General features: G+C 49.5%; 1 protein-coding gene across 4 annotated transcripts; it reads left to right on the top strand.

Moving 5' to 3' along the window:
* The first annotated feature begins 5 nt into the window (after positions 1 to 5).
* FBF1 (Fas binding factor 1) lies at positions 6 to 9,492 on the top strand. 4 transcript variants are annotated; one of them, XM_032676585.1, is made up of 19 exons: positions 7 to 186; positions 502 to 529; positions 1,683 to 1,776; positions 1,912 to 2,271; positions 2,936 to 3,013; positions 3,308 to 3,402; positions 3,729 to 3,819; positions 4,252 to 4,309; positions 4,798 to 4,890; positions 5,094 to 5,194; positions 5,498 to 5,679; positions 5,962 to 6,080; positions 6,198 to 6,320; positions 6,707 to 6,880; positions 7,631 to 7,807; positions 7,986 to 8,123; positions 8,216 to 8,315; positions 8,641 to 8,744; positions 9,320 to 9,492. In XM_032676585.1, the coding sequence occupies exons 1-19, from the start codon at positions 184 to 186 to the stop codon at positions 9,386 to 9,388; spliced, it is 2,187 nt and encodes a 728-aa protein (XP_032532476.1). In that variant the 5' UTR covers positions 7 to 183; the 3' UTR covers positions 9,389 to 9,492. The 4 variants fall into 4 exon arrangements, with proteins under 4 accessions (XP_032532478.1, XP_032532479.1, XP_032532476.1 ...); XM_032676586.1 differs by having other exon boundaries at positions 2,936 to 3,008; positions 3,303 to 3,402; XM_032676587.1 differs by lacking the exon at positions 6,707 to 6,880 and having other exon boundaries at positions 6 to 186.
* The last annotated feature ends 2,928 nt before the right edge of the window (positions 9,493 to 12,420 follow it).

A 12,420-nucleotide genomic window follows, 5' to 3' on the forward strand; every position in this document is an offset into this window, starting at 1 on the left:
TGGAACTCCGAGAACACACGCGAGGAACCACGTGCGGCACCGCCGCGGCGGAGGCTGTGGGAGCTCCGTGCTGCGGGACCGGCGGGCTCCTCCTGACCCCGAGGGCTCCATCCCGCCCCACTGGCCATTGGAACAAGCCATAAACCAAGTTGCTGGGTCACGGGAAGGCTGGGACAGACTACCATGGTGAGTGTTATATGGCCTGAAGGCAAGAATGTCATCTCCAAAACAAACGGATGCACTGTCTCCTCTGTTGGAAGGTAGGAGGGATCCCAGGGGCTGGAGGCTCTGCAGGGCCGGTGCTCAGAGGGGCTATGCTACTGCTGTTTCTAAAGTTGGAAATATCCCTGTGGTTTCTCTGCATTTCACATGCCAATTCCCAAAGAGCACGAGGAGGGCTGTACTGTTGTTTATGGGGTACCTCTGGCCTTAGTGTGTTTTGGGAAGGTGTGGGTCAGACCTACTTTATGTTCTAATGAGGGAACCTGTCTTTCTCCACAGGCTGAAAATAGCAAGAAGAGTTTTGGAGGTATGTACACTCTGGTGCATTCATGTATGTAAGTGTCTTATCTCCTGGAAATGCATGGGAGAGAGGATGGGGCACATTGGGCACAGGTAGTATCCCTGGCTGCTGGAATGTTCCAGAATCCTTGTCTGAAAGCTGCAGTTGAGTGCATTGCATCTTTCCTGAACCAGAGATGCTCACCTGCCTCTCCCATCAAGGCAATTTGCTTACTGAGGCCCTGTATTCCTCTCTTGGGGTCATTCCCAAATCTAGGGGATAATTTACGCTTTTATTTCTGTTCTTCTCCTCCCTAACTGCTTGGTTGGAGGCCTCTTGCAGCCGTGATGCTGAAACAGTGCTTTTGGGGTTGCCCAGGACTCTGAGACACTGCAGGGTGAGAGCTCACAGATCAAGGGCTGCTTGTGGCCAGGGACTAACTGAATAGGAAGCAGCAGGCTCACTTGATAAAGATGTCTCATTGCTGGCTAAGTGAAGCTAAATGTTTTATTCTTCTAATACTGGCTTAAGTCCTGGGAGTTCTCTTTAGCCCGGCAAGGAGGGCATTATGCTGATGAGGCTGCAGAGCAGCCTTCTTGGGGGGTTTCAAAAGAGAAAGGCTTACTGAGATTGGGAGCTTTACCCCTGCTTTGTGAACTTGGTAGCTGCAAGAGCAGTATCCTTATACTCTTCCTGGATACAAGCAAGAGAGAGCACAGGGAGTTAGAACTGGATAAGAAGAACAAAAAGCAGCTGGATAAGAAGAACAAAAAGCAGCTGGGTGAGCCCAACCAGGGACACTGGGAAGGTCGTCAGATGTGACAGCATTATCTTGGGAGAGCGAGGTTGGTTTCTAATGCCCTTGTAGAGGACTTACCATTTCTGTAGTAGTGAGAAGGGAAGGTGGCTGATGCAAAAGTGTCATACTCTGCCCTAGAGGCAACCTGGTAGCATTTGCACTGTAGCCATGACTCAGTTGCATTTGGATGTGGGCTGATTCCAAACGAAGAAGGTGTTCCCATCCACACTTAGATTTTCCAGTGAAGATGTTTCCAGCTGTGTTTTCCCAGAGACAGCAATCCCAGGAGGAACTGCAGGGAAGGAGGAAGAGGAGGAGGGCCAGTGTCTTTGCAGACAGCTGCTCCTCTGGGTACTTACTCAAGGCTGATTGTCTGAACAGAGAAGGAAGAGGATCAAGACAAAAAAAAATGTGTCTTTGGAGAGCATGAGCATTCTGAGTTAGAAGACCAGACGACAAATACACAACTTGTGAGGTACTGTGCTCTGTGTGTGTCTGTAGCTCCAGTTACCAGCCATTCTGCCCCTGCAGTGGGGTGGGCAGGGTTCCCAGTGTCCCCTCATTTGCAGGGTCCCCTTGCAGGCAGGTATGTGACTGCTTCTCTTTGCAGCCGGCGTGCATCCCAGAACAATGTCAAACTGAAAGAGGAGGCTCACTCCAAATCTGCTCCACCAGCCAGTCACAGCCTTGTCAGGGAGGCCAAAAGGACTAGCTGTGACTGGCGGAGCTCAAAAGATGAGAAGTTTATAGATTTGGAGCCACAGCCTCCAGCAAAGACCAGCCCTGCTGCAGACAGACAGCCTGTCCCTGCCAGCCAGCTCCCGGCCACAGAGAAGGCAGGAGCTAAAGCTGACCCACTGAAGGAGGATGAGGACTGGCTGAGTGCTGCCTTGGCTCTCAAGAAATCTCAAGCCCAGGCGAAAGCCTTGGACGCCCCGGGTGAAGAGCTGGACGTCCACACTCCTGCCAGGTAAAGGCACAGTCAGTGGCTGCAGGTCTCCCATCTGTTCCACATGTAGCTGCTCCAGCAGGACTTCTCAGAAATCTTTGTCTTAGATTTAGGAAATTAATTCTAAGCACTGTCCTCTCTCAGACAAGGGTAATAACATGGGGCTTTCTACTACTGACCCAGCCCACTGCCTCATCCCAGCTCTGGGCTCTCTTTCCATCTGTGGTCAAGATTACACACGTGGCCCCAGATCCCATGGAGCTGTCCTGGATCAGCACACCCCAAAAAGCTCCCCCATCCTCCTTGCTCCTACTTCCGTTTCCCTTCATTCCTGCTAGTTGCAAGCAAAGGACCTCCTGTACTGAGTTCACTTGGACACAGGTTCAGACTTGTGCCACCCAAATGGGACTCAGAAGTGAATTGCAGACAAACAGCCATATGTCATGGGCAGAGGTGTATTAGCTGGGGCTGCTTCTACCAGAGGCAGGAGATGGATGCAGCAAGAAAGAACACCAGTGATGGAGGTTTTGAGGTGCCTGTGCTCCTTCTGAAATCAAAAGCTAAATCCTGCCACAGCCAACAGGGACAGGCTGTCAGCTGTGAGGCAGGAATGGGTATCAGGGGCAAGGGTCTCATCTTTCATCCTCTCCTTGGCTGTCTCCCATTGGATGCTTTGTGCTTGAAGCCAGGTGGATGCCTCCACAAGAGCACCACAACAGACAACTACCCCACAGGACAAGACACAGAGCACAGATGGCTCTAGGTAAGGTCTCATTTGTCTCTCAGGCATCCTCCGTGGGAGAGGTGACCTGCAGAAAGCAGTTGTGTGGAGAGGGGGGAATGGGGAGAGTGGGTACCTACCAGTGATCCCTTTGCTATGGGACCTTTGTATCTGAGAGGGAAGGCAGCTCTGAAGAATCATCAGGCTCTTGCCTATTTGATCTCAGGGGACAGCAAAGATTTAAACTGACAAAAATGGCAATCAGGCAAATGCCTGTGCACCTCTCCCTGAGCTGTGACACTGCTGAGCATTACTTGTGTCTCTGTGCCCATGCAGTCAGCCAGTCCCTCAGCTCAGCACCATGAAAGAAGCCTCAGCAGAGCTGTTGCAGTCTGCAAAGCCATATCCCTCTCAAAAGGTCAGAGCCCCAGGTACGTATCACGTGGTTGTATAGTTTGGACAGTCATAGGCAGAGAGGGTCCCCCTGCCCTTCAAAAAGAACCCAGCAAAAGGCAGGAGCCACAGCATCACCCTTGGCCATGGGAATGCTGCTCAGGCTATGACCAGCCATCCTTAGAGCAGGTTGTCAATCTGCAGGATCATGCCATCCCCATTTTGTGGCATGGCAGGGACATGGTACTGGGGTGCACTGAGCTCAGCAGTGGCCCATGGAGACACAGCAGATTACCCTTTGGAGAGACAGAGTCAGGAATATGTCTATGTCCATTTTTCTAATCACTCCATGTCTGGTTTCCAGATGAATATAATGTTAAATATGCCAGAGCTTTTCAGCCGACTGATGGCAGCAATTTGAGAGCCCGGGACACCTGCTCACAGGCCAGTGAGAAGTGAGTGCCTTTCAGACACATCACTCTTGGGGATCTCTCTGTAGCCTCCAAGTTCTTCTGATCTGCCTGTCCTTGACTTCTCCACCTCATTCCCTGACCCAATAGCCATTTCCTGGGAAGGTGAATTATCTGTGATGCCTTTGGGAACTGGGACCCCAGAGCCTGAAGCTTTCCAGCAAGAGCTGGGTGCTCCTCAGCCCTGTACATCTTCTGTAAATCTCTCTTGTAACAGTTACTTGTTAAACAGAGCAATTCCCCAACATTGCTTTTATCCCAGTGCTATTTTCGCTTCATTTTTCTGTGTTGTATGATGTGGCTGCTGCACTGTTCCTGTCTGGTCACCTGCACCTCCCCCTGCCTGGCCTGGCTGTCCCCAAGGTACATTCGCCAATCTCATGTGGGGTGCTGCTAACGCCCAGGCTTGTGTCACAGGTCTGTGCTAGAGGATGATCTCTTCAACAGACTGGAGGAGGAACTGGAATTTCTAGAGGTGAGCCCAAATTTCAGGAGAGAGACTGAGAGTCCCAAGGGCTGGGGCTGAGGCAGGCCAGTACTGCCCGTCGTCTCACTCCATTCAACTCAGCAGTGGGGATCAGGGATGAGCTGTGAAGGTGTTTCTAAACAACTGAAAGGGAATTAGAGCTTTGACTGCAGAGGCAGCTCTTGCTTGGTCTTGGAATCCTACATTTCTCATCTAGATGAATCTCCTCACCCTGCCCAGGTGGCAGGATTCACACTGTCTCCCAGAGGAATCACACTCTTCTCCTTGAATCTGTCTCCCTAGAACAAAACCCAGTATCCTTGTGTCTGGAGTAGGGGCTGCTTCTGGGGAGAAAGGACGCACTAGCAGTGGGGTTGGGCAGGAGAAGGATAGAGGAAGGGCTGCAGTGGGCTAGGGATGGATTGTTGTTCCAGAGCAAGGAGGAGATGGTCTGTCTGGTGCTTTACCTGCCTGACAGCATCCCTGTGTCCCGTCAGGTTAATGCAGCTGAGTCACATTTCCAGTCTGCATCAAGCTGCTTATTAGCACTGCTCCACATCCAAGCTCATGTGTCACAGCTGGAGGGCCAGGTGAGCCTCATTGCCTGCTAGGTGGGGGGACGACAGGTAGTGCTGAGGGAGGAGAAGGGACCATGTCTGCTCCAAGTAGCATCAGAGTGACAGGGCAGATAGAGGAAATCTTGCTGTCCAGAGATGCCTACAGCCCCAAAGTGCTGCTGTGGGAACTCTGTCCCTGGGGTCGCACAAGGACCTTCTCTCTGGGTGTCCGGCAGGTCCGGACACTGGAGATGGAGCAGGCACAGCTAAGGCAGTTACTGCAGCTTCTCCAGCAGCAGCACCAGGAGGACTTGGATCTCATTGCATGTGCCCACAGGTAGCAGGCTCTGGCCTGTTCTCACCTCCTCTGTCAGGTGCTTGTCTACAGCCTTGTCCATCTCCCCTGAGGTGGGAATGCTGGAGTGCTTCCCCAGTCCATCCCTGGTGGGGACAGAGCCACATCAGTGTGTACCTGGTGGTGGCAGAGAGCAGCCCCACGGGGGGCCAAGGTAGTGGCTCATTCTCATCAACACTGCTATGGGTGACAAGGAGGAGGGACCAGTCCCACTGCCAGCACATCCTCAGCATGCCAGGTATAGCCAAGAAAGCAACACTGTTCTTGCTGTGACCTCTTCGGCAGGAGCCATATGAAGGTGGTGGAGAAGAACGATGGGCAGCAGGAGGAGCGGCTGCAGCAGGAGGAGCAGCCAGCAGCTCAGCTCCCACAGCAGAGGCAGGACACGGCCCCAGCACAGCAACATCCCATGTCCCAGGAGCAGGAAAAGCATCCCATGTCCCAGAAGCAGGACAAGCAGCTCAAGGGTACGTGTCATCAAAGTGGGATTCATTCCTATGGAACCTACACCTGTAGACCCTCACCTCTGCTAATGAGTTCATTGGAACTTAGTCCAGCTGAGGCTGGCAAAGCCTTGCTTGCCTTGGCCACCCAACATCTCAGGGTCTCCCTTTGACAAAAGAGAGTCTTGGGGATGTGCAGCAGGTGGTGAGCACAAGTAGGTGCATTTTTTCTGTGAATATGGTGTGGATAGAGTGGGGGTATCCCTGCTCATGCTGCTCATGGCCCTGTTGCTGCCTCTCCTCCAGAGCTCCAGGACAGGCTGTCGCAGCAGCAGAGGGACATGGCGAAGGAGCGGAGCCAATTCCTGGAGGTGATTGCAAAACTGGAGGCCAGGCTGAGTGAGCAGACTCAGGTGCTGGAGCAGGTGAGCCCAGTCTGTGTCCTCTGCCTACTTCAGCCTTCCTGTGTGGGTATGGGTCATGTGCCTCACCCACTGGAGTCTGGGAAGGGCATCTGTCTCTCCTCCCATGTCCGAACCCAGGAGCGCGGCAGGGCCATGGTGGAGGAAGCCAAAGCAAAATCACTGCAGTGTTCACTGGAGAAGCAGCAACAATTCATGAAGCAGCAGCTCTCCATGGAGCGAGAAGAGCTGAAGAGGGTGAAGGTGAGGGCAGGTGCACATGGCCAGGTGCTTTTCACATGTGCTGTCAGTCTGTGCAGCGCTCCACTGCAGCATGTGATGACAGAAAGAGCTGGGTTCTGGGTGCTTCAGTCTCCTTCATCTGACCTCTGTTTTCTTCATTCCGCACCTGCTCAGGTGGGGAATCGCCATCCAAACAGCCTCCTAGCATGCAGATACCAGAGGCTGCTGTGTGCCTGCATGACTCATGCTGGTTCTTGAGGAGCAGAAGCCAGAGCTCTCCTTGCAGAGTTCTGGACATGGGCCAGATATTGTGTGGGGTTTAATGGGAATGATGTGTCAAATGTGAAAAATACCCTGGCAGATGGGACTTAGGGCTTCTTCTTTGCCCCTCTTGCCATGCTCTCCAGAACACTTTGCTGGAGGAGCAGAAGTCAATGCTGCAGAAGTGTTCAGAGGAGCGAGGGAAGCTGGAGGCTGAGTGGGCAGAATTCCACGCACAAGAGAAGCTGAGGGAGGAGTGGCTGGAGCAGAAGAGGGAGCAGTCCCAGCAGATAGACCGCACCAGGATGAGATTGGCCAAGGTACTATCGTGGAGCTCCTTCCCATGGCCTCCAACACCACCTGGCAGGCTCCAGGGATGGGTCCTGCCCACAGGGAAGCCATTCAGCACTGCCTCCAGGTGTAAAGTCAGAGACATCACTCGGTGTGGTGAGAACCTGGCTGTTGAGGAACAGCCTCCACCAGTGTGTCTTAGATGTTGACTGAAGCATCAGTCCTCTCTGTCTCTCTCCTGTGCCTGTGAGGAGTCTGGACGGTTAGAGCAGAAGCAGCAGACCTCCACTTTAAGTCTGCTGAGAAGAAACCTCCAAGGTGGCTTAGGCAAAACCTCCGTGTGCTGTGGGCACATGTCCAGCCACATTCTGCTCCTGCCTGGGGCTGCCAAGAGTGGATATATGGCACAGACACTGCAGCAGAGCTGCCTTTTTAAGCACTAGTGGGGTGGAAAATAACCATTCAGGCCAAGTCTTTCCACTGCTGACAAACTACCATGCCTTGAGCACACCTTAGGATGTGCAATGTGATGAGGGGCTCTCTTGTTTCTGGGGAAAGAATATGAGTTTGTCTGTACCACCAGAGCTCTGCCAGTCCTAACTCCCAACGGTGGGCGAATGAGGGCACTGCTTGAGTACCTGGTGATGTTGCTCTGCACTCCAAACTGGCCTGCAGGAGAAGATCAGCAAAGGCTGATCTCCCTCATCTACTTGAGAAGACATGAGACAGTGTCCAGAACAGGTCAGGTAATGCAACTCTTTCTCCCATGCCCATCCTAGGAGCAGGAGGAGCTGAGTTTCCAGGGCCATAGGCTGAGAGCCAAGGAGGAGCAGCTGGAGAGGGACAGGGAGCAGCTAGATGAATCCTGGCATGAGCTGGAGCTAGAGAAGGAGAAGGTGAACAGTGTTACACAGACCATCCAGAAGCAGAAGAAGGAAATTAAAAGCATGATTGAAGTAAGTGTAGCATCTGCACTGCAATTCACAGCTGTACAGAGGCCGGGAGCAAATCTGGGGCTTCACACTCCCAAAGTCCTGTATCCTAATCCTGACCTGGGAATAAGGGGATGTGCAAAGAAGCCCTGCCCCTGGGCAGCAAGGGGCCCTGTCTCTTATCTTCCACTCCGCTTTGCAGCGCTCATCCCAGAAGTATAGAGTAGGTAAGCGAGCCCTGCGGGAGGCACACCGAATAAAGTCCCTACACCAGGACAGGCTCCAGGCCATGCAGAGACAGTTGGAGCAGTTGAGGCAGCATCAAGAGCTTCTGCACCAGGCAAATAAACCCTCCCCTTCCTGGCCTGTGGCCACTGTGTCAAGGGCCTGTACATTTGCCAACAGTTTCTCTTTCTTGTGGGAATGGAGCAGGACTGGCTGAGCACAATTCAGCAGAGGAGACAGCTCGAACAGCTATGCAACTCAGCCCAAAACCTCTGTGCCCCTATGGGAAGCCTCTCCAGCGCACCGTGTAAGACTTCATGATGCTGATAGGAAGGGATGTGTGGAGAGCAGCTGCATTTGTAGTCCATTTGTCAAGAGGCTTGGGATGTTGCTGGGGGCGATATTAATGTCTAAAGGTCATCTGTGACTGAGTTTGCCTCCTCATCCTCTGCAGGAGCTCAGCTAAACTCTCTGAGCGAGGGCAGTGCTCTGGGGGGTTGGTGGATTAAAGCCCTTTTGCACTGGGAATTTGGGGAGAATACTGCTACAGGTGCATGTGGTCAGCAAAAAAAAAGGTTTGCTCTGCGAAGCCTCCAACAGCAATACACCATCCAGTAATGTATCTTTTGCAGGCAGGATCCACCCTCAGCATGGCCTCGGGTATTGCAGGGACAGCACAGACAGCTCCACTGCACTCTATGCTACACTGCAGATGCTGAGGCAGAGGGCCCAGATGGTGAGGCAGTGGGATACAGGGACTGGAATGGGCTTGGAACCAGCTGAGTGGGAGCAAGGCTGGGTAAAATGTGATTTGAGCCTGATATACACAGGATGGGGTGTCTCGTAAGTCACTACTGAGCTGCTGGGTTGGGCAGGGTTGCAGAAACGAGGGGCAGTTAGAGGACCAATAGCAAAAGCAAGGACAGGTGTCTCCTCACAGCTTGTCTCATGTTCATGGATAACATCCTTAGCTCACCAGGATTGTCTTCCTCCCACCCCATCCCTGCATGGGTGAAGCCAGCTCTGCCAGACTCTGGCTCAGTCCCCACTCTCTCCTGTCAGCTCCTGCTTCCCAGATGTGCCCTTGCCCAAGCGGGGGTGCTCTTGGAGTCTTTATTGGTGGGTCCTATTCATAGTTATGGATTATAAGGAGGCCCCCCCGTGCACCCCAAGGGGTACCATGGATGAGTGCCAGCCTGTGGCTCCCTGCATGAAGGAGGGTTTGGGATCCTTCCCTCTGTCATGAGCATCACCCTGGAATGTGCCCCTGTCACTCTCTCGTACTCATCGCATCCATCCCTCTCTTCTCAGGAGCTTGATTTCTTGGAAGGTGAGCGCGTCTTCCTGGAGTCCCTGAAGAAAGCACCCAACTCCGCATGATGTCTGTCCGCCGGAGGAGGTGACATCCCCCCCACACGCTACCAAGGGATAATGTACCCTCTGACCTGGAGAGGAAAGTGAACAATAAATACTCCAAGTTGTCAGCTTCTTCTCTTTCCAAATATTGTCAGAGTGTTCAATAATTCACTGCTAATAATTCAATGTTGTACAGCTGGTCCTGAATGCCATCCAGATGAACCTGGACAAGCTTGAGATGTGGACCAGATAAGATCATAAGATTTAGCAAGACCAAATGGGAGATGTTACATCTGGATTGGGGCAACCCCCGCCCAGCATCAGTCCAAACTGGGGGATGAACAGATTGAGAGCAGCCCTGCTGAGAAGGACTTGAGAGTGCTGGTGGGTGACAGGCTGGACGTGAGGTGGCAAGGTGTGCTTGCAGCCCAGAAAGCAAAATGTGTCCTATATGGGCAGCAGGGTGAGAGAAGGGATTCTCCCCATCTACTTTGCCATTGTGAGACCCCACTCGAAGTACTGCATCCATGTCTGCAATCCTCAGCACAAGAAAGACATGGACCTGTTGGAGTGAGTCTAGAGGAGGCCACAAAGATGGAGGAGGCTGGAGCACCTCTGCTGTGAAGACAGGCTGAGAGAGCTGATGTTGTTCAGCCTGGAGAAGAGAAGGCTTCTGTGAAACCTCATTATGGCCTTTCAGTACTTAAAGAGAGATTATTAAAAAGAAGAGGGGATGATTTTAAACTAAAATAGGACAGATTAGATTAAATCTTAGGAGGAAATTATTTACTGTGAGGGTTGTGAGGCACTGGAACGGGTTGCCCGGAGAACTTGTGGATACTCATCACTGGAAGTGTTCAAGGTTGGGTTTGTGATGTTGTGGAATGTTTCCCTGCCCATGGGAGGAGGTTTGGAAGTAGTTGATCTTTAAGGTCCTTTCCAACCCAAGCCTTTCCATGACTCTGTAATGAGTATAATGTCACTTGTGCCCTTGGCATTGAAAGTCTGAAAGCAAACTAAAATGCAGACTTTAGAGGGATGAGAGCAATATTAAATTGTGCTTGCTTATTTGGCTTTTTTGAGTGGTGCATTTTATATCCTGTAAGCTAATGCTTTGACACTGTTCTGTCTATTCTAGTTAATACACATTGAAGACTAATAGATATGGATTTTATGTGCTTTAGTACCTTTCTTATTGACTGATGCAATCAAATACATTACTATCATTAGTGATTATTATGAATAAAGGAATTCTTAATGTTCAGTTGCAGTTTCATTGACACTGCTTGCTTAGTCATAGGGATCTGATCAGATGTAATGTTTCATTTTGCTTACCTTAAGAAAACAAGATTAATTCTCAGACACTTACAAAAATGTGATTCATTGTGGGAAATAATGGACACAAAATTGCACATTCTTACCAGTCTTGTCATTTAGTCATACTAATCATAAACCTTTCCTGACTTTTCTGACACACATTTAAAGGCATTTTTTAAATTTGAAACTAAATATGCACCTTGCAATATTTTTACATTTTTATTTTTAATGACTATACTTTTTGTCCTCTCAGTAAAAGGAGGAAAAGCTTCCAAAGTGACACTTTGCATTTTGTTATGACTCAGGCAACCTGTGACAGCCCACTTCTTTCTTCCCATCCTCTACAAGTATATTTCAGCTATGCTGACCTCCAAAGAGGACAGTCTTTGTTTCCCAAAGGTCAATCACATTCAGAAGTTTGTTCATCTGATTGTAAATTATTCACTTCTAGAAATTCCACTATCCTGTGAAGACATTAATCACATAAATGCATGTCATCACTCATGTATAGTTCAAAACTTTTTGTCACTTTCTTTAATAAAAGAAGTGAATGACCTGCTTTCAGATATGTTTCTTTATCAGTAACTGTACATGTGCTGTATCCATTTCTTTAATATTTTAGTGTGCTTTCTGTTACTGTTCACATAGTGTTTAGAAAAAATGTAGTGTTTCAAACACCTTAGAATTTATGCCATTTCCATCAGGGATGTCAATAGTCTCTACTTCCAATGCAGAATTTTCCAGGAGCTTTTCCCTGTTATATGTGTGTCTTTGTCAGCACCTTTACATATGCTCACAGCTTTCATCATTCCAAAGATTATGAGACTGAAAGACTGGCTGGTCAACTGGAAGCACAGCTATGGCATGTGAAAATGAAGCGACTAATCAGAAAGTGCGTATAAGACAATGAAAAACAGCAAAAAAAGAACTTGTGAAGGAAGCAAGAGTAACAGAGCAAAGCTTAGCTTAGATCAGCTTAGTTTAGGTTCAATTCTGTTACCTTCTCTTAGCTTCTCTTTTTTGCATTTAAAGTAAGTAGGATACACTGCTCAAGCCAGTGACATGCGGTGACAGGAGTGTGATGTCTTAAGCAATGCAGGGACAATTTTTATTAAGCTTTGGAAGCTCTGACAAACGGTCAAAGATTGATGGGAAAGACCAGCACAAAACAAAGGCTACCTCGAGAGTAGAGGAGTAGAGGAAGCTGGCAAGAAGAGTAAGGCAATCTTCCATGTGTACATTTGTGCTAGTGCATAGTAGCAGGTGATTTATCTGTCAGTCTTGACTATTTAGCAATCTATCTTTCAAATACAAGCGATTCTTTAAACTTGTTTTTCTACCATTTCTGTAAGGCCTCTTTATGGCCCCACTTTATAAAATTTCTTGGCATGAGCTTTAGCTTTTGCTATATGACTAGTCTTATTTCAAATGTTTAAAATGAAGCATATGCTAAACGATACTGTTGATGGAGGAGGTTAGTTACTGAAAGTAGTTATTCAGTATATATATTCTGAGCAACTGACTTCTCCTATGGAAAGTAATAGTGGTACCAATGGATCTGGTTTTAGTGGGGAAAGAAGAAAGCCAAAAAACCCCACATGTAAATATCAATATCTTATCTCACTTTGTTTTTCAGAATTATTATACCTATTTTTTTCCTTCAGAACAGAAGTACTTTATGCCATCATATATATATGTATATATATATATATATATATATATATACACACACATGTGTA

This window comes from Chiroxiphia lanceolata, chromosome Z (genome assembly GCF_009829145.1).
Source record: "Chiroxiphia lanceolata isolate bChiLan1 chromosome Z, bChiLan1.pri, whole genome shotgun sequence".
Taxonomy (NCBI): Eukaryota; Metazoa; Chordata; class Aves; order Passeriformes; family Pipridae; genus Chiroxiphia; species Chiroxiphia lanceolata.

What these genes read in the sequence shown, in the direction of transcription:
- FBF1 (XM_032676585.1), top strand. An exon ending in AAGAGCTGAAGAGGGTGAAG is followed by an intron (nt 6,321 to 6,706) that starts GTGAGGGCAGGT and finishes CATGCTCTCCAG; the next exon opens with AACACTTTGCTGGAGGAGCA. An exon ending in AAGCCTCTCCAGCGCACCGT is followed by an intron (nt 8,316 to 8,640) that starts GTAAGACTTCAT and finishes TATCTTTTGCAG; the next exon opens with GCAGGATCCACCCTCAGCAT.